Below are 22,037 nucleotides of genomic sequence, written 5' to 3' on the forward strand. Positions count from 1 at the left end.
AAGCCTTTTGGAGGGGGGACCGACTCCATGCAAATCCGGTCCTCAACTGTTGTCAATAGCTTAATTTCTCTCTCTTTTGAAAGTATTGTTCATGCTATCTAACTAGGTGTTATGCTTTTTGTTGCTCTCTCCGCCCAAGCACTCTTGTAATTCTCATTAGGAATCTATTTTAATGAAATGCCCACTATGTTCAATAATACAGTGCATTCATCAACTGGCAAGGCACCTTTTGAGATAGTTGAAGGTGGCAAGAAAGTTCCTCCCATACTGCATACAAAGGACAAGATATTTGAAGCAGATAAGTATGTTCAGGACATGGATGAAATGTACAAGAAGGTCAAAGTGGCCTTGGAAAAGACTCAGGCAAAGCAATAGAAAGCGGCTAATCGTCACCGTCGTGAAGTGGTATTTTCACTTGGTGATTGGGTGCTTCTACACTTTGAAAAGGCAAGGTTAAAGAAGATGAAGGGCAAGGAAATAATGTTTCCAAAGCTCAGCATGCGTTACTATGGGCCTTTTCAAGTATGCGACATAATTAGTGATGTTGCATATAGGCTGAAATTGCCTGAGAGTTGGAAGATTCACAATGCGTTTCATGTGAGTCTTCTCAGACCCTATGTGGGTGATGTGCCAGAAGATATGCCAGCTGAAGATCAACCTAAAGTCGAGGAACTTGACGAGATCTTGGTCCCGGAACAGATTTTGGCACATAAAGAAAGAAATGTGAAAGGCAAGGTTGCTAGGCGTTACTTGGTGAAGTTCAGAAACTATCCACCAATGGATGCTAAGTGGATGGAAGAAGGTGAACTTGCAGAGTCACCAACTGTGTTATCACTTTACCTTGAAGCCTTCGATTTGCAACCTACCTTGACCCCTTGAGTTTCAGAGCTACATGGATTGTCAGTGTGACCATGGCTTCTGAAAGAAATGAAGTACATGTTACATGAATGTTAGAGCTATACAGATTGTCAGTTTGGCAATTGCTCTTATGGAATGTCCAAAAGCTTCGTTAGTGCTATAGAAGTGAGTATTACTTGTTAGTTTGTCAAGGATACATTAACTGCTTCTATTAAACAGTACATGTGTAACTGCATTCTTAAACTGTCGGTTTGGGTATGCTCGAAAGTGTTACTGGATCCAACATGTACTAAAAGACAGTGGCCAAATGTGTAGCTACCATTTTGTCATTGGAAAGTTAATGACTCAAAGCAATGGCAGAGTGCAAAGCTACCACTATGTCATTGCGACAGGGTTCACACGTAGGCAATACATGTGTCAATGAGGTGTGAATACACCAAGAATGACAAAGAACATGTATGTGTCGTACATGTGTCGATAGGTGTGCGCACACCCAAGTGTTGACTATGAGCATGTACGACATAGATGCAAACGAGGACGTTTGAGATTTCAAGAGGGGGGTATGTCACCAACATGTGACTACTATTTATCCTTTTTGTTGACTTCTTTCTTATTATTTATTCATTTTCGCTTTTTGGAAACACCCGTCTGGAAATCTAACTGCCTTGCATTGCATAGCTAGTGTAAAACTGTTCAAAGGGAGTCCAAGCCTGAGGGCAAGAGAGCACTAAGGTTGGACAAGGACTATGGTTAGCCAAAGTGGGGTCATTGACTAGCCAAAGTGGAATCCTTTGCTACAGAGGCTACATTTCAGTTCTTGGTGTGGCTGCAGTGTACAAAGAGGGTCAGATGACCTAGAAAGATACAATGGCAGCATCTCCTAAAATTTAGGGAACTGCTATTTTGGACCTGAAATGTATTAGCGTCATTCCCTCCGGAATGACAAGGGGAACATTTTATTACTCTGCCGCGAAGCCAGCTAGGCAACCAGTTGGGAGATTTTTAGGCGACAAACCCGAGTCGAAAAATGGCCTGTAATGTGCCAAGTGGCACATTTCTGTGCACTTTCCTCATGCAAGAGAAGGTAGCATTGAATTTATAGCTGGGAGGATCATTTTGGAGGTCTCTGTCACAGGTTAAGAGCTATTGAGTGCTTCCTTTCCCTCTTATGTACAGTGCGGTTCCAGGAGTGATGCCCTGCACACTACACACTGCTCTCTCTCTCTCCCGTATGGCAGTATGTTATTCCCCTCTAGTGGGCTTTTCAATTGACCAATGTACAGTTGTGTGGGTTCATGCGTGATTGCCGAGGCAAGAGCCTCTTGCACAGGTAATGGATTAGCTAGCAGCTAATCCCCCGCAGGTACAAGTGATTCGGAGAGGTTTCACGTGCGAAATCTTGTCCGATTCAAAGGGCAAGTAGCCCTACAGGTGCGGGAGCTCGAGGACTTGCTACGGATGTGACCTGCACGCGAAACGGAGCCCAAAACAGTGGATTACAGCCTGTTGTGTATTTTTGCAGGTTTAGGGTTTCGGCCCTAAACGGACCCCAATACCCCCAGGAGGTTCGGGGACACGAGGGGACCGCTATACAAGTGATCTGGCGCATTTTCGGGGCAGAAAACAGAGAATTCGATGTGCTGCCGATTCTCGCCAGGTTTTGCAAAGTGTCTGTATGCGTCAAGAAAGTCATCCAATGCGTGGGGATACTGACTGTGAAGGGTGCTAGTACAATTATGCTGCCAAAATCGTGCCAGAACAGTTGAAATTCAACCAAGATTGTGTGGGACAGCTTGTAGGGAACCACAGCTTTTATTCCCTCTTTTAAAGAATAAAGAAATATCGAAAGGGGTGCCTGTTTAGGGACTAATCTGGTGTCGATCTTCTCATACAGGTGCAATCTAGCAACCTGTATCCCTTTCCCCTTTGTTGTGTCTTGAAAGTACAGGTAAAGTGGGCGGCAAATTAAATGGGTGAAAGCAAATAAGGTTTAAGTCTAAGGTCTACCGCCCTTTTTGGATTAAACAGGCCGGTTTCAAATTCTCTTGAGGAGTGCAAGTGACACCTCCAGGTAATCTTTCAAGTTGTGAGAGAGAATACGCTTTTCATTAATCAAAAGAAAAGTGAATTTTTCCTACAAGAGATTCAATATTTAGGTCACGTTATCTATCTAGATGGTATATTTATGAATCCATCAAAGTTGGAGGTAATAAAAACATGGCCTAATCCAAGGAATCTACATGAGCTAAGAAGCTTATTGGTATGTGTGCATACTATAGACGCTTCATAGCAAAATTCTCTCAAATAGCATGACCATTGCATGACTTAACAAGGAAGAACGTTAAATATTCATGGAGTACTAAGGACAAAATGCTTTTGACAAGCTCACAGAGAAGCTTACCTCTCAACTAGTCCTTATGTTTTCGGATCTCTCAAAGCCATTTGAGATCCAATGTGATGCTTGTGGTGATTGCCTTGGAGCAGTTTTTCTTCAAGAAGGGCATGCCATAGCATATGAGAGCCGAAGGCACAATGTCGATGAACAGGTCTTGGGCATATACAAAAAAGAGCTTTTAGCTATTCTACATGCCCTAGACACATGGAAGCACTATCTCTTTGGGGCTCCATTCATCCTACGAATGGATCACAAAGTCTTAAGTACTTCATGACGAAAACCAAGATTTTCGACAAACAAATGAGGTGGGCAAAGTTTCTTTTGAAATTTAAATTTCATATTGCTCACATTGCTAGCAAGCACAATCAAGTGGTCGATGCACTTTCACAACGGCCAAGGGTAAGTGTGGTGTCTATAGCACCTCACAATGATCTATCTTTTATGATAGATGAGTATGCTACTGACCAAGACTTTAAGTAGGTAATTACAGCCTTTGCATTAGGGAAAAAAATAAGAACCGTTCACCTTGAAGGATGGTTATCTTCCAAATGGCAATAAACGACGGTAGTCTATATAAGAGCAACGTGCATCTAATGGAGCTTAAAAGACCTTAGGGTTAGCTTCATTAAAGACCTCCAAAAGTTAGTGTTAAAAAGTCATTTGACCTTATGCAAGCTAGGGTTAACCTCGAGGTGGGAATCGTACCCAAGCATGAGGTGCTAAGACACTTAAAGTGGTTGTGGGAACCTTGCCCAAAGCTTGAGGTTATTTTTATGCTTAAATGACTAAGGTTTTTGAAATGTTAAATTCAAACATAAATTCTCAAGAGGCATGAACATCCATGCTTGATTGACTAAGGTTTGAAGTACTCAATTCAAAACAAGTGACTTAAGAAGCATAAAAGACACATGCTTGCTTGATTGACTAAGTCCTTGAAGTATTCAATTCAACCAAATGACTTAATAAGCATAAAAGACACATGTTCAAATGATCCTCGATATGTGGCCCTCATGATGTGCTTGAATGCTATTGGTTAGGTTTTGAAGGGATCCAATGAGAATTTAGATACATAAAAATAAATAATTAAGTTCTTTCTCTCAAAGAGGAAAAAGAGCACACATGTCCAAATGAAATAATAAAATAATACAAAAGAGAGAGAGAGAGAGAGAGGTGGACCAAGCATGAGAGGGGGGGTATACTCTCCCCCCCCCCCCCCCACACACACACACATTCTCTCATTGTGTGGAGTGCAAAGTGCAAGAACTTCATCTCGTTCTCCAAGAATGTTGAGAAGTGGAGAGCCTACAGCAACACTCTTGGCTATGGAATGCAAATCCAACCAAGAGCCATGCTTCAATGCTTAAGCTTGCCATCTTCTTCATCTTCATTACTATGCTATTATGCTATGCAAAACAAGAAGAGTGATAATAAGTGAGAAACTATTTCTTTCTCATATGGAATGTTTCTTCTTCCTCTTCCCTATCCTCATTCCCCCTAGCTTTCTCCACGTTCGAAAGTGTTTGAGGCTTTGGGATTGAGGCTTGGGATAGTTAATGCTTTTTGCAAAGTTTATGTTATGTTCATGATGCATGAAGCTTTCCATCTTCATAGATCACCAAGGTCACAAGGAACACAAAGATTGTATTGTACCAAGTCTCTCTTGATGGGAGAATCTATAATACAAAAGCCTTTTGGAGGGTGGACCAGCTCCAAGTAAATCCAGTCCTCAACTATTGTCATGTTCTCTAATACTCTCTCTCTTGCAAAATTATTGTTCATGCCAAGTTAATTAAGTACTATGTTTATGTTGCTACCATCAATTAAGTTCACCCCCTATGTTCTCAAAGTAATCTCACATGAATGCTCACTCTAACTCTCTTAATTCCGCTATTCTCAAAGGTCATAGGCCATTCACATTACAACATGACCATGAACTCTCACCCATGTGAAGACCCAAGCTACCTAATCAACCTATATTAAATGCTAGTGAATGTTAGTAAAGTGACACACATCATCTCCTACATCAACAGGTTCCCATTTCCAAGTGCTATATATAAGCACACTCAATGTACTCAATTTATCATCAAGTAATCTAGCGTATTTCTACTTTGCATTAAGCTTGTGTCTAAGTGTTGTCTCATCTAGTAGGATTAAGTTATGCCACCATGAATGCCACTAACCTTATCCACCGTGAGCTAACCCTAGTCCTAACATAGATTGCAAAGATTTTGTACAACACATGTTAAGTACATAAGTGGCACACATGATGGCCTCAAGTCAAAACGAATGCAGCAAAGCTTAACTTTTGACCATACATCATGCCATTTTTGTAAGTGACCTATTTTTCCTCTCAGCAACACCATTCGCTGAGGTGTATATGGCACTATACATTGGTGTTTTATCCCACAACTAACCAAAAATGCATTAAATTCATGAGACATATACTCCCCCCCTCGATCGAAACGGAGGGTGCCCATAGTACATTTCGAGACATTTTCAGCCATAGCCATAAATTGTTTGAAACACATAAACACTTCGGACTTAGCTTTAATCGGATATACCCATGCATGCTTGGATTAATTATCAATGAAGTCACGAAGTACATATAATTTTCCAAGGACGGAATTTGCATGGGCCCACAAACATCACTATGCACAAGCTGCAACGGCATGTAGCCCTAATTTAACCATCCTTTGGAAACTTTGAATGATGCATCTTACCCAAAGTACAACGTTCATAAGCATTTTTGATAGGTGCTTCAAGAGGCGACAAAGAAGCAACCATATCAGATTTCTGCAAACACAACAAACTGGCAAAATTCAAATGCCCAAAGTGTGCATACCAAAGTTTTGCATTTGAAATAGCCTTAGAATCCACAAATTTATTTGCAAAATTTTGCCCACACTTGTCATATAAAGTGAGCTTTTACAACCCATGGCATAAAATGCCCGATGCAACAATTTCATCATCGAAAGTAAGATCATGTACTATACATCTGTCATCAACAAATTTGACTACAAGTCAAGTCTAGCAAGTGTAGATATTGACAAAAGATTCTTCTTGATCCCAGGTACATACAATGTACCAACACGTGTGAAAGAAATGCCATTTGCAGCAGTAAGCACAATCTTTCCAATTCCTTGATCTAGATAAGAGGCATTGTTGGCACAAGTGACAATATTCCCATGAGGGACGGACTCAAGAGAGGTAAACAAATCAATGTGAGGTACTGTGCTTTGTAGCACCATTGTCTAAATACCAGACATGTGAATCGGCAACAACTCACATGCAAGCATCATGGACATCAGGATCATAAGTACACTCTGCACTAAAAGCCCACTCTACATCTACATCAACATCACAATTCCCTTTCACACAAGACTCTACAATACTTGCACTTGTATTGGACCCTATAGTATATCCAACCTCTTTCTTCTTAGCCTCTTTTGCCTTCAATATCAAGTGATTATTATCTTTACAATAATAACAACGCATCTTCTTTTTTTTCTTATCACCAGAAATCCCAGACGAAGTGCTACCAGTAGAAGCATTAGGAACATAAGATTTTCCTAATACTCGTAGAAGAACCATGAGAAATGGTTACATTGCTATTACCACCTTTTCAATTAGCAACAATAAAAGCTTGTTCAACTACACATTGTTTAGACCTTTTTTTTTTGGAAAGTGACTCTTGCAATATCAATATGCATCATGCATCACATCAAACTTGACAACTTCAAGATTTCCCTGGGTCATAAGTGATCTCCAAGTACTAGCAAAAGTCTGGTACGAATCTGGCAAAGCATCAAGAACAGTATGCACAAGCGAACTGTCAAAAATGACTTCGCCTACAGAAATAAGTTGCTCATTTATATCCTTGACACCAGCAAAGAAAGCTTCATTTCGTCTTCCTCATGCATAATCTTCGACTGCAGCTCTTTACGCAACAATGCAATTTTTGCCTCATTGCGACTTGCATAAAGACCATTTAAAATATCCCAAGCGTGCTTTGCCGATTTTGTTAACCGAATGTGAGGAGTAATAGTGTGCTTCATAGACAATGTGATCAATGCATGATCCTGTGCATCTCTTATATCCCAAGCTTGCTAAGCCGTAGGCAAAATAGCTCAAACAACAACAAACCTTGCAGCAAAACTTGCAGCATCTTCAACATTGCCTGTATCCATAGAACCATGACGTGCATCAATGCCTTGCATAATGTTCCAAACTCCCTTTGACACAAGGACATGTTGCATTGTATAAGCCCACATAGGGTAATTGTCCCCATACAATCTATCCTTAGCAGCAAACATCTTGAACACATATGTGTTGTTGTCAGCCATGGTGAATGCCTACATCTGGATGTGAAAACTACCCGAAAAGGGGAGAAACAAAGACGGAAAAACACATGCTATATAGCACAAATCGTAGAACATTGTAAGGGACAAAAATTGGCATTGATGACATAAATCCTGCACAAAATGATGAAATAGCTTACGCAGCACTGCTCATAGTGAAAACGGAGGCCGAAATGAGCCCAAATGAAAATTTTGAGTAGACGAGGTTTCCCAAAATATTTGTCAACCTATTGATGCTCTCCAAAGCTCACATAATTCAAAGAAAGTGAGCAGGCATGTGTTGGCAACACTGTCGACTAAGCCTGAGAGGATGCAACCGGCTCTGATACCAATTGTTGGAAATAGGGTTGCCGGGAAACTCACACAGCTTGGAGAAGATGAAGAAACCTTAAGGCACACAACAGAGAGTGTATTACTTAGTGTGCAGTGGAAAGATAAGATAGCCCTAGAGTGATGGGCGTATATACAATGCACGGGAGAAAAAACCTCCTACTGAAGGAAAAAATGCCCCAACGGTTCTAAATGTGTTCACACACATCATTACCACATGTATATGGTAACACTAGTGACCCTAAATTTGTCCCTCTCTTTGATACCATTGCCCCCCCTCATTCAATGTTGTGTGCCATTCATCATGAAGATTGCACACTCAGGTCTCACTTAGAGCAGTGTCACACGTTGGAGGTAATTGAAGTCTCAAGTAAGCAAGCTTGTCACCAAGCGACTAACATCTTCCAATTTGAAAACTAGATTGTTTGAGAGGGCATGCGTTAGAGACTAGTTTCTCAACTCTGCAGATTTAGACAGAGCTGGACAGAGAGGACTTTGTTTTTTGATGTAAGTAGGTAGGGCTTAAATCCATGGCATGCTAGCAAAGTCACAGAAGTTTCTCTTGATAGGAGGCACTAAAGACATCCACAATGTTGTTTTGTTGCAATGGTGAGGAGAAACACTCCATTCATGTGGGTTAGTGGCGAGGGTAGGGAGAGAGTAGACATGTGTGACATCTGTAACATGTAGTGAATCTCCATGAAACTCCTTCCATTGGAAGCAACTGCATTGCGATAGTGAAGTGATGGGCATACCTCCCAAAAGAAGGTCGAACACCCCAAAATCTCTGCCAACTAGGGGTAGCTTTTGAGAGACCGATGTTTCCTAGCTCTATTGACAAATGTGCATGTGCATAAAGGGCACCCCTACAAATGCAAACAATTCTAAAATTACCACTCCACTCCCTCTCCGGTGCAATTGGCTAGGAGAGAGTAATCACTTTCTATTGGAAGCAATTGCAATGCGATGGTGAAGCAATGTTCATACCTCCCAAAAAAAGGTCGACCATCCCAAAATCTCCACTGACTAGGGGTAGCTTTTGAGAATGATGTTTCCTAACTCTACCAATAGAACTTGGAGCCAATGGCATGTGAAAAGTGCTCAATAACAAGTTGGGACTCAGGATGACTAGCTTCCTCTCTAAGTGACACAGGTGGGGTTGGAGAGGATCAAGGGTGGGAGTGTCTGCATTTACAATACCACGCGGACTTCCATTAACTTTCAAGAAGTACACATGGGTAAAAGTGGTTAGGGCATGGAGCTACCAAGGGTGATGTCTCGGTTCAAGTCTCGAGGTGGAGAGGAGGGGCGCAGAATCGACAAATTTACAACACACACATCTCACTGCTCACACATCGTCAGTCGTTGATCCCCTCCCACCCCACCCATGTCACTTGGTGCCGTGCGACAACTAGGGCTCCTATAGCCAATGCCATGTTATATCATGCCGAGGTCATAAAAATAACAAGGTGAAATTCACTATGGCCTGCATAAGGCTACTGAGAGGGCTTTAATAATTATAAGATAAGAGAGTCCTTTGTGAGAGAGAAAGTGACACTAGCATTTTAAAACATTTTTTTGTCACAATAAAGTATTAGATTGTGAGAAGAAATGTAACAATGAACTATTTTAATTACGATAGATTCCAAAAAATTAGAAAATGATGGATGGAAAAACACTTGGAAGCATTGTAAGAAATCGAGAAAAAAACAAAGCAAAATTGAATGGGAAAATTTGTGTGTGACCCAATACCCAATGCATATGTTTAAAGAGGGATGTAAACAAATGTCGACACCCTCTCACAAGGACCTACAAAATAAGTAAGAAAGGAAGTTTTTCATCATTAGCTTGCCATGTGACACTAATCCGTAAGCTTTATCCGATGGTCCACAGTTGCACCACTTGGTTAGCCATAATTCTGAATTCTAATTCATAATATTTTTTGAAGGTATCTTAAATATTATGTAATCATGGAAATAGATATCTGTTTTGGTTAACAAAAATTAACTTACATGGGTTTTACTAGATTATCTTAGTTATAAAGGAAGGCGTCCACTTTTTGACCATGATTATGTATTTATTTTTAGAACTATACTCTGATTGGGTTCAAAAAAATTAAAAATGTATTCCTAATGGCTTCAAAAAAATTAAAAGGTGCTCCTAATTCAAAGATCCACTCAAAAACAAGAAAAACGATGCGTTAATCTATAGCACGTAACAACCACACGCAATGATGAAGCACATAGATTTGCAACAATATTACCTAAGAAATATGAATACAACGTTGTGTGTGTGTGTGTGTGTGTGTATGTGTGTGTGTGTGTGCGTGCGTGTGTGTGAGTGAGAGAGCGAGAGAGAGAGAGAGAGAGAGAGAGAGAGAGAGAGAGAGAGAGAGAGAAACACTAAAGAGAACTAAGAAGAAAATGCTAAAGGAAAAATGAAAGAGTAGAGAAACACCTATTTATATGGACACACAAGGTCTTTGGACTTTTCATCTTCATTTGTCTTTTGAGTTCCACCTTCATTCGTCTTTTGAATTTCCTAAACTCACCCTTCACTTATGCACTTAATATGTTTTGAAAGAATTTTTATTTTTTTGAGATTGGGGAGACCTAATTGGGCATACTACAATGGTACTTGAAAGTTCAACTAAATGGGCTATCTTTATGGAAAGCTGTAAACTAGGTCTACACGTGTGACATGGATCCTTCTCCTTGTAGGTTTAATGGAGGCTCATCTCAAAGGGTGGACACATATAGATACAACAACAAAATATCAACTTGTAAAGATTAAAGATTATAGTTTGAATCTAGATGGCAAAGTGTTGCATTTGATGAGAATAGGACAATATTCTATATTCATAATGTTTATCCACTTTTATGATGTATTGTTGTTATTTAATCTATTAGTTAAAGGCAATTTTCTAAGTATGGTTCGGTTATGAAGGGATTTTCATACATAAACACACGCACACCCACACACACACACACACACACACACACACACGATCAACCTTGCAAGTGCTTCAAGGACATCTGCTGTCGGCACACTTAGATGAGTTACTTGGTGATTCGCGCACTCGGCATGGTTATTGTGGCAATCAACATCGCCCTCGAGCATTGGGTCCACTTGCGAGATGGCTTGAGCTTCACCTTCAAATCTAACTTTTTGGAGTTCAACGCATTGGAATCAGAGTTTGTGCTTGTAGACGTAGACGACCTCCATTCCATTTCCACATACACTCAAACCATGCATTAATGAAAAATGTAGCTCCCGGCATTTGGTATGTGAAACCTCGAAGTAAACACTTTTGAGAGGCCTTCTTCCAATTCACTATAGAAGATGACATGCGATTTGAAGAAAATGCCAAATTATCCAGTGTAATGGAATTGGCCTATTAACTTGAGAGTAGCGGAAATAAGAGAGAGTACTTTTGTAAAATTACTTTGTGAGCATAGCGGGTGAACATAATTGATGGTAGCAACATAAACATAGCATTTAGTTAACTTGGCATGAACAATACTTTTGCAAGAGAGAGAATTTAGAGAACATGACAACAATTGAGGATCGAATTTATGTAGAGCCGGTCCCCCCTCCAATAGGCATTTGTATTATGATTTCTCCCATCAAGGGAGAGTTGTTACAATACAATCTTTGTGTTCCTTGTGACCTAGGTGATGCAATGAATATGGAAAGCTCATGCATCACAAGCATAACATAAACTTTGTGGAAAGCTTTAACTATCCCAAGACCTCAAACACCTTCTAAGGTGGAGAGAGCTAGCATTGAATGCGGGTAGGAAAGAGGAAGAAGAAACATTTCATAGGAGAAAGAACTAGTTCCTCACTTATCATCACTCTTCATGCTAGCATACATAATAACATAGTAATGAAGATGGAGAAGATGAAAAGTTAAGCATTGAAGCATGGCTCTTGGTTGGATTTGCACTCCATAGCCAAGAGTGTTGGTGTAGGCTCTCAACCTCTCTACTTGCTTGGAGAAGGAGAGGGAGCTCTTGTACTTTGCACTTCACACAATGAGGGTGTGTGTGTGTGGGGGGGGGAGGGGGGAGTTTACCCCCCAAGCATGCCCCTAGCTTCCTTGGTCAACCCCCCCTTGTAGCTCATGCTTGAAGCTCATTGGACCCCTCCTAGCCTAGCCAATCACAAGCAAGAGGTAAATCAAGTAACAAAGGTAGCCTTAGGATAAGTGTCCCCCTTTCCCCTTTGAGAGAGAGGACTTGATAAATGTAAAAACAATTAATTAAATCTTCTAAATTATCATTGGACCCCGTGGGTGGTCAACCAATAGGCTTCAGGCACACCATGAGGGCAACATGAGGAGGAACTTGACAAGTGTCCCTTTTGCTTTCTTTGTACCAAGCATGCCTTGTGTGAGTGTGTGTGTGTGTTCTCTCTCATCCCCCCTCTTGTAGGGCTCGCCCCCTCCTTGTAGGGATTAGTGTTGACTTTTGCACACCTCAAGCCACTCAACTTTGGACCCGGTTCCCACCACAAGCTTGGCCCTTAAGCCCCTCAAGCTTGGGCCGGGTTCCTACCTCAGGTACAACCGTAAAGATGACAAGCACCTCAAGCATCTCAATCATCAAGCACCTCAAGCACCTTAAGCTTTGGCCGGGTTCCCACCTCAAGCTCAGCCCTAGCTTACCTAAGGTCAAAGGACTTTTACGCTAACTATTGGAGGTCTTCAATGAAGCTAACCCTAAGGTCTTTATGCTCCATTGGTTAACCTTGCTCTTCGATAGACCATCTCTCATTTGGGCCCCTTTACTATTAACCCCGTGTTGAGATAGATCTAAAAGCACATGTCTATATCTTAACTCTTGGTCCCGTTTATTCTCCCACATTAAATGATCAATTTAATATGAGAAAATCATTTGGGTTGGTTAGATATTAGATTTTATGACATCCAGAGCATGTTTCGACCACATTTGTGCCCTTCTACATGATGATTTGAAGCAAAAGCCCATTCCTCAACAAATCTTGGAAGCTGTTCGTTTACACTACTTATCGGTAGAGAAAAAGGTAGTCAAGTCCTTACACTTGCTCACAGTGGGATGTACATTGCACACCATTGCCAACTTGTATGGTGTGGACCAATCAACGGTGAGCCAAGTCTTAAGGCAATGTGTGCATGCTCTACTATGGCACAAGGTGGCAATAGTTTCATGGCCACAAATTGCACAAGGATGCCAAGCTCTTAAGCAATGTTTTGAAGAGAAGAAAGGATTCCCTAATTGTTGCGGCACAATAGACGCTGTTCACATTAAGATGGAGCTGCCTAATGGGGAAGCGCACACTCATTGGTATGGTAGAGACCATAGCTACTCTATGTGTTTGTAGGGAATTGTAGATAGCAATATGAGATTTTTGGACATTATGTGTGGCATGTGAGGAGTCTGTAATGACATTAGGATACTGTGAAACTCTTCTATTTACATGAAAGTGCAGGTCAATGCCATTTTCAATTGTGCTTCCGTGGTGTCTGGCTGCCTACAGGTTAGGGAGTATATAATTAGAGATGGCGGTTATCTCAATCTACCATAGTTAGTCATCCCATTTCCAGTTGCAAAAAATGATAGGTAAACATTCACATATAATTACAAACTATTCAACACCAAAATTATTGTTGAGCGTATATTTGGATGCTTAAGGCAAATGTGGGGCTACTTGTAGCAACGCATCCGCAACTCGTATGTGGAATTCTTGCCCAAGGTCATTGCAACGTGTTGTGTGTTTTGCACAACATTTGGATCGACTTTGGAGGCCTCAACCAAAAGGAAAGCAATATGGAATCAGACGATGAAGCTGGGGCTTCAAATCTCTCGTTGAGTGCATGAATCTTATCGCGTTCCATCTCCAATTGGCGGAGTTCACGTTGCTCCTCCATAGCTTCTCTCCTGTGCTCCGCCGCCTCAAACCTACTAGCTTTCCTAGCCTTTGCCTCTTCATAAGATGCTTGGTTGTATCAATGAGATCCTTTATTGTTCGAATAGTAACTCTGGGCCGTCGCTTTCTCTTGACACCTCCCGCACTGTAGACTTCTGCCGATTCACAAGGTTGTAGTCGGTTGCGGAGCTACAAGAGTAGGATGATTGGCCCCACCGCACTGTGAAGGTGGAATATGTGCGTCATCTATATCCTCACCGATAAGGCAACAAATAAGCAATAAAAATGGTGTTGTGAAACAACATGCATCGCAAAGTTTAATTGTATCTAAGATAGGCAGAGTTGGTATGAAAAAGCATGTCCTACCATTTGAAAGCGTGTGAGTCGACGAGGTTTCCCCCGACATCCACATTGCGATTTCTTGCGAAGAGATGTACCATTTTGTCATATAGGTCCATTGGGAAGTCATCAACTGAGAGACCCTTGTCGCGCTGCTCGATTGAGGACATCTTCCAAAAGCTATTCCATCCTGAAGGGATATTACTTTCATAATCACGAATGCGATTAAACATACCGCTTATCTTCTCCCATTTGGTTTTACGTTGACTTTTAGCCCGCAATACGTCTTTGCACAACAAGCTTTTGAAATGGCTTGCCCTTGGTCTTTCAAGAAAATAAGCAGACCACCCTCCATAATTTGAATCTCAAGCTATCACTTCATGTGGCCGCCCTATAGCACGACCCGTAAGCATCATTGTTGTTTTAGGAGCATTGCTCGAACCCTCTCCGTGGGGAGAAGGAAGGGAATCGGATATGTTAGGGGTGTTGTTAGACCCCCCATTTGCACTACTATTTCCATCGCTAGATAATTGAATTAGGGTGTTTCTTGAGGTGCCCCTCCCTAGAGGCCGAATAGGAGATCGGAGTATGTAGGGCCCTATACAGGCAGGACGAGGCATCACAAGGTTTTCGAAAGGGAGAATTCATGGGGCTAAAACACCATCAACGCCGCGCAAGTTGCTTGACAATCTAGGATGGCATTGGGGTGATGTAACTAGAGGGACAATGGATGCACCAACGAATAGCATCCCATAGGCCAGTGTCGTAGAAGCGGGTGAAGATACTGTTACAATTTGTGCATTGGTGTCGAATAACATGTCGCTATCTGACTGAGTGGAGAGCACGATCTCATCTGAGTCGTCAAGCCACATTGTTTTGAGATCCATCGTAGCCCGGTTACACGAGTCTGCCAAAAAAAAAACAAGATCAAATTATTATAGTGTCCATAACTAGTAATGAAGGCTATTGTGCACGTTATAATGAAATCAGAGCAAGGTGATGCACGCGATACTGCAACATTAGCATGTCTCGTGCATGGGCTTTTGCAGGTGATCATGGAAGCGGGCCGCGACACAAATTGCCTTCTTGACAGATGGAAGCGAGCAGAAGGAGAGTGGCTATATTGAGGAGCACACTTAGGAAAACGAAGAGAGTTGTAACATCGAAGAGCTGAAGAATGTGTAGGTTGTGGAAGCATTGACATACCTTTCAGTGGCTTGGGTCAAGGGAAACCCACCAACAACTTTAACGAGGTCTCACAGGCTCGACAGATTATTGCGATTTTCTTTTTAGTGCGCTGCAAATTTGGAGGAGGCCACGAAGATTTGGGACCCTCGTGTTGGGCCTTCATGTGCGCAATGCATTGGCAAATAACCGATTTCGGAGGCGAGATGCATTTCTGGAGGGTGGTGTTGAACCACCCTCCCAAAGAGCAGCTCTGAGGTGGGCTTACCGTCGTCAACGGCTGTTTTAGACGGTCTATGGGAAGGATCTCTTAGCTGTCCCCAGCTGCCGCCGGGCTCGTCTGAACCCAGCCTTATGTAGTACAAAAAGGCACATGCTAAAAGCAAAGGCTTTCAACTTGCGTTTGCTAGACATTTTGCTCGGAAGATCAAGCGTCACACTTTTGCGAGCTGGACAACAATCTTGAATCTTCTGGATTCGGCTCTCTCTCTCTCTCTCTCTCTCTCACACGCACACACACACACACACACACACACACACTGACACGTGGCAATGGCCCCCCTTTATCTCTTACTCCGAGATCAGCAGGATGGAACTGGCAGCGGACAATGTTCTCCCGTAGTGGCTATCGATTTGCAGGGATTGGTCATGAGGTTGTTTCACATCATTTTGAGGTAAAAGAAGGGCCGCTGGAGCTAACATACTCAGCCTTTCAGAGGGCAACTGCTGTTGGGGAATGTCCGATCATCATGTATGCGTTTGTGGTGTAGCAGAGCCAGCTCTTCCGGTGGTGATATTTACTACGCATTTTACATGCATTTTGGTGTGAAGGATTCAGTCCCTAATAGACTCACAGGTGCTTAGCAAAATACAAGCAATCACGAAACAACTGCGTATGGTGATATTGACAGAAAATCATATGGCAACAACATGCATTTTTCATCATTGATACAAGTTTGGCCATCTGACAGAGGTAACCTGTTTATGTCGAAAAGTGGAAAGTCACTGTTCACCTGATGCTTTGGACGCACATATGATGTTTGAATTCAGAAATCGTCTTTCCACATGCTGAGTTGAACCTGTTTGTATTGTTTTGAACCATACAGGGGCTATGATCTCAAATAATCTTTAGACTTGAGCAAGAAGGCATCTTCTCAAAACCTCAACAGCTTTAGGTGCATCATGGCATGGAGCCCGGTACACTTTCACTGATTGATTCAATGCTTGAATCAGTAGAAGTGATTGCCTGCTGGTTTACCGCGAGACTAGGCCAGGTTATAGAGAATCAGATCAATTTTCAAGGGTTGGGCACCCCATAAAATTGTGACTCCAGTCTATCCTTAAAGCTTAGCTGATGTCTTCAAGAATTTGACTAGAGGATTGATCAACCCTCTTATGTGCAGACAATGCATTGCCTGAGATTTACACATGCATTATCTGAAGCTCACGAGCACAAAGATGAACAGATTACTGCTAGATGGATACCGAAAGCAGCTCCTCTTGAAAAGAGGATCGGGGAAGAGTTGACTCTGGTACTTGTTGTGCTCATAGTTTGGCAGTTCAAGATAATTGACACATGTTTCTGACCAAGAAGCATTAACTGTTGTTGTTAGCAGGTGTATGTGCCTCCTCACCCACTTGTCAAGCATTGGTTATCTGTTCTTCGAAATGAACTGAGTTCGACACCCGTCTTCAGTAAAGTTCTATCTCTACTCATTTTCGCTTTTCCTGACTCCTCGCTTGCAGAGGTTTGCAATGTATGGAGCGGTGAGACTAGATGTACAATTTGTGCTCCATGAACTGCAATTGGAACGGAAACAAAGGACATTACAGTTGTGTGCTTTGTTTCAGTTTAGATAGTGAGATCTTGTTCGCTTATGTAATACTTTGAGCGAGTAGTTAATACAGCTTTATTATTAATCAAATGGCTGTAATTAATCCTCCAAGAGTTAGATTGGAGCTGTTCATCTCTTGAGGACGCTCTTTTTTTAACTTAATGCATTCAGTAATGGATAATCTTGCCTACAGATGAGCGTTGTGTTTTGAAATTGATATGTAAGGTTCCTTGTGGCCATGGCTTTGAATAGGAAGTGCTTTGGCTGAACTGGGGAGATTTCTTATATATGAAGCAGCTAGAGACTGGCTGGTGAGTGTGTGTGTTACCATCAAATGCCAAAGGATTCAGTTGGTCAGGTTTAGTTATAAGTTCCTTTTCCTGGTTTGGATGATTCTATAAGCAGCTGACAGTGAAAGGTGAAGTGCAGACTCCGTGTGGGGTTGCTGGTGTAGAATTTATTGACCCTCGAGAGCCTGTGAGGGTATGCTCTAGAGTGCTTCTTTCTGTCACTACCAACTGCTGCAGAATATAATTTTTACTGGTTTCTCTAGGTTGTTCCGATTCTCCGTGGAGGACTTGTGTTGGTGGAGCATGTCTCCTCAGTCCTACCAGCAACTCAAACATATCATATAGGTAGGCATGTCAGGAAACAGTAAACTTGTGCATATTCTTTTCCAGCTTGCTGTAAGTGACACATATGCACCCATTCCACCCATGTTGGTGCCTCTAATGTTCTGTTACTTCTTACTAATTTTGTTTAAGTTTCTCTTTTTTTCAGGATTTGTGAGGGATGAGACCACATTCCAACCAACCCTCTATCTCAACAAGTTAGTAACCTGCTGGCATCACGGACAAAACTTGGTTTTGTGAAGAGTTCTAAACATCTGCATGTTTTCATGGTCTATTCATGTTTTCTGGTTATTCCTCTCAATTGATGGAGTAATAAAGGGACAAAAGGTAGAGGGGATCATTTCCTTTTATCTGAGAATAGCAAGTATTTCATAACAGGGAATGCACATCATATAGCTGTCAGATTTCAAATTACACATCCGGTTTTTTTAATGACGCAGAGTGTTTTTAGTTGTACACATTAAAAGAAGGCGCAGAATAATCAATGAGCATTCTTTCTGTTTTCACTTGAGACTGGAGAGGTAATGAACATTTCTTGCAGCTAGTGACTACAGTTTGCAGAATTGAGTGCGAATTTGCCATCATATTTAAGTGCATAATAGGATTTGCTGCTCTTTAGAAAGACATGCATTGCTGTCATGATGTTTCTAGTCCTTCATAGGGCTGCAAATGAAAGGGAAGAGAAAGCAAAGCAGAAAGATAGTATTTTTATGCAAAATGGCCTATACACAAGTCCGACAACAGGCCTTCTATATTGTATTTTCCACAACGGAGGGCTCCCACACACATTTAGTGATATATAGGTAGGCTGCCCCTTGACATACTCAAGCAGACCTCACAATATGATTAAAAATGGGGGGCATCCATGAGAAAAAAATAGGATAAGGGGTAGATGGCCAACTGTGTAAGCAAGGGCCTACTCTCTCTCACTCGTGCAGACATATACAGAAGACGATGGATTTACAAAATTTACAAAACAACTAAAATTTCTGACTATGGCAGAGGCACTTTGTCAGGGCATAGTTTTTTTCATACGTGTATGATTGCCCAATAAGACATTTGCATGTTAGGGTACGATTGGATTTCTGACCAAATGTTGGATGAAAGTTGTAACTTCTAGCTTCTAACCTGTTGTCCTTTTATGTTCTGAAGTCTTATGGTTTGAAGAGCATAGAATTCAGACGTTTGGTGTTTTCTACGGCTCTAAATCATACTCTTTTCATACTTTCATACTCATATGTGTATGTAGTATGTTTGGTGTATGGAAAAACTATGCTTTTTTCAAGCCTTTCTCATAGAGATGGGCGCATTGGTAGAATATTTCATGACAGCTATGAGACGTCCAGTCAAAAGTATAGATTTCCGTGGTGGTGGTTGGTTTTTGTTTTTTTGGGCGTATGCAGGTGTTTGATTCTTGACTTGCAGGCTTCCAGACAAGTTTCCAGATGGTGTGAGAGTTCTTGTTGCAGATCCAATGTTGGCCACAGGTATAGGTTTTACAGGTTGCCTACTGTGTAGTACTCCTAAGGTTTACATGTAATGTACAAATTAGTCTCATGCTGTGACTTGACAGGAGGCACAGTCATAGCTACAATTGACTTGTTAAAGCAGCGAAACGTGGACCATAGATTGATCAGAGTGGTGAGCTGCTTTTCTTGTTTTTCGTACAATTGTGGTTTACTTTCAATACAAGGAGTTTGCTTTGGTAATTGTAGCAATTAGGAGTTTCAAGGGCCCCTTTTTTGGTGCTCAATATCAGTGCAGATGATGGCGTGCCACATCGGATGAAAAGTGTATCTCGTCACTTTCGTGTATCAATCACGGTTTCTCCTATTCACATGCTCATATACCTCAAGGCATCTCTGATGGCTCAACAAGAGTCTAAAGGCTCTCTCTCGTGGAGTTGTGTCAAAAGATTTCCAGAAGGCCACGAAGCAGCATTGTAGCCACAAAGCCGGCCTATGCTTGTGGATGTAGGCCCTTGCTCTATGGATATGAGCTCACTGTGTTCAGTACTACTTCATACACCTTGGCCAAAGTGCAGTCAACTGCAGTAGTCTTGTAGCTGCCAAGGTCCCCGGGCTTGTGGATGGGCACAATGGTGTGTGTAGTCCATTGTGCTGGTAGGCTTTGGATACCAGGAGCCACCTTCGTCAAGTGGACTGTCCTCTCCTTGGTTGAGACCTTGATTGCTCTAGTTATAGTGATCTTCTTTGCTTTCCCTTATGGTTTCCTCTGGTGGAACTCGTGGTGATGTGAGTTATTTCCTATCTATCATCTTCGTCCATCGACTGCTCCCTCCCTTTTGTTTTTCCTAATCCCCATGGTTACACATGGTACTAGTTGATTGGCTTTGCCCAACATCGAGCAATCGCTTTGGCAGACCGTTACTACTCCACATCACCATTTTGTGACTTCAAATAGAGGGTCCCAAAAATTAAATAAAAATCAAGGGGAAAGAAACCAACAACTAAGGTTAGTGGTTGTCACAGCCTCGTGACATCCAAAGGGACTCGCGAGGTAAGGCTAGAGAGCCCATCTCAAAAGCAGTAGCAACGAGAGCAATCAACAAGGCCGGCTAGAGAGAGCTGCACCTCATCAGCGCGAGGTCAAGTGCACCTCTTGAGGAGAAACTAATCGGCAGGTGAAGGCAGGCAGTTCGGATCCTAGTCCCTATGCTAAGAGGGTGAGCCAAGGAGGGAAACATTCCCCAACTCTACATGGATGCGAACAACCTTCTTCTCAAACCCCAGAACTTCACAAGCAGGACAGAGTGCATGTGGCCTATCAAGCTAGCTACCTACAGAGTCAGTTTGGCATCGGCGAAGAAGGCCGGAGGTTGCTTGATGCCTCCAAGCAGTGATGGTTCTGGAGAATAGCACTGCTCATGTACCAAAGCCAAAACCAACCCAATTAGAGTGGGCATCTTCAGCATGAAGATTGGCACAAGCAAGTGCATACATCTACACTTGGCTCAGACAGGAGCCCCTACAGGTAAAGACAAGTGGTGAAGGCCCACATCCGGCTCAAAGGGGAGCTTGTAGCAATCTATGCACAGGGCAAGAATTCTCAGTAGAAACCCTTCATCAAGATCGCAACGGAACCAAAGCAAGGGACACCATGAAGACCCGAGATGAGTGACTCTCAACTTCGCCTTTGGCAGGCCACCAAAGTCGGATTTGTGAAGAACAAATCGAAGTTCTTCAAGAGCAAAAATCCGGATCTGAGCACTACAGGCTCAATTCAAGACAAGTCTTCAAGCATGCTGGCAAGGACAGAGGCAGAACGGCCATCTTTCTCTATTCGAGTTACCTCCTTCAAGTCTTGTTCTCAAGTTTGCAAGACTCAAATCCAAACATCACAAGAGTCTCAGAAATATGACAGAGCTTCAAGGGATCAACGGGACTATTTTTAACAGTACCTCATTAGTCTCAGGAAAACCTTGGCTTGTATGGTAAAGGAATCAAAAGTACTTCATCTGATTGGTCAAAAAGGGGAGATCGATGCTCACTAAGTCGAGAAGACGACTTCTTAAACATACCATACTTCAACCGCAGGTAAGGTTTATCTGGACTTAGGGCAAGTGAGAACAATATTTATCTATGCTTGAGTATGCATGCAACAATGCGGTGCATTCGTCACAACATGCAAGACATCTTTTGAAATTGTTGAGGATGGCAAAAGGGTTCCTTTCATTTTGCACACGAAGGACAAGGTTTTTGAAGCAGATCGATATGTTGAGAACAAGGAAATGTATAAGAAAATCAAGCTTGGAGTCACAGATGTAAATGATGCTACTTTAACGGAAGCTCGCTGCTGCTTGCACCTCCCCCTCCCCCCCCCCTCCTGCTCCCTGCGCTGTCCACCCCAGCCCGCGCCCGCGTTGCCCATCCCTGTGCCCCCTTGCAGGTAGCCTCAGCCCGCCCGTCCCTTGTGCGTTGCTCCTGTCCGCAACCCCCCCCGCTGCCCCCGCCTGACGCCGCCCGCTGCCCTCCCCCTCCCCCCCCCCCCCCCCGGCCGCTGCCCCACCCCTGCCCCCTAGCTTATCCCCCCCCCCCCCCCCCCGCCCGCTCGCCCGCCCCTTTTCTCCCGTTTTTGCATTGCCTCCCTCCCCGCAAACCCCTTTTTTGCTCGCAGGAGTCTGTCCCCACGGCCTGCTGGGAGCTTCGCGTCCTTCCCGCCTTCTTTGACTCGGT

The 22,037-nt window shown here is 42.6% G+C and overlaps 1 protein-coding gene across 4 annotated transcripts in view; it reads left to right on the forward strand.

Annotated features, from left to right (window-relative positions):
- The first annotated feature begins 15,788 nt into the window (after positions 1-15,788).
- Positions 15,789-22,037, forward strand: part of LOC147426155 (uracil phosphoribosyltransferase-like) — a 34,287-nt gene continuing 28,038 nt past the window's right edge. The window contains exons 1-11 of one of the 4 annotated variants that reach the window (XM_086497876.1): positions 15,790-16,161; positions 16,231-16,347; positions 16,481-16,648; positions 16,778-16,906; positions 16,991-17,069; positions 17,462-17,520; positions 17,615-17,692; positions 17,763-17,844; positions 17,990-18,038; positions 19,267-19,328; positions 19,415-19,482. In XM_086497876.1, the coding sequence (XP_086354002.1) occupies positions 16,562-16,648; positions 16,778-16,906; positions 16,991-17,069; positions 17,462-17,520; positions 17,615-17,692; positions 17,763-17,844; positions 17,990-18,038; positions 19,267-19,328; positions 19,415-19,482 (693 nt within the window). In that variant the 5' untranslated portion in view covers positions 15,790-16,161; positions 16,231-16,347; positions 16,481-16,561. Of the gene's footprint in view, positions 16,348-16,480; positions 16,649-16,777; positions 16,907-16,990; positions 17,070-17,461; positions 17,521-17,614; positions 17,693-17,762; positions 17,845-17,989; positions 18,039-19,266; positions 19,329-19,414; positions 19,483-22,037 lie in introns of all 4 variants that reach the window. The other 3 variants (XM_086497877.1, XM_086497875.1, XM_086497878.1) reach the window with 3 other exon arrangements.

This window comes from Adiantum capillus-veneris, chromosome 24 (assembly GCF_014529385.1).
Source record: "Adiantum capillus-veneris isolate H3 chromosome 24, ASM1452938v2, whole genome shotgun sequence".
NCBI lineage: Eukaryota > Viridiplantae > Streptophyta > Polypodiopsida > Polypodiales > Pteridaceae > Adiantum > Adiantum capillus-veneris.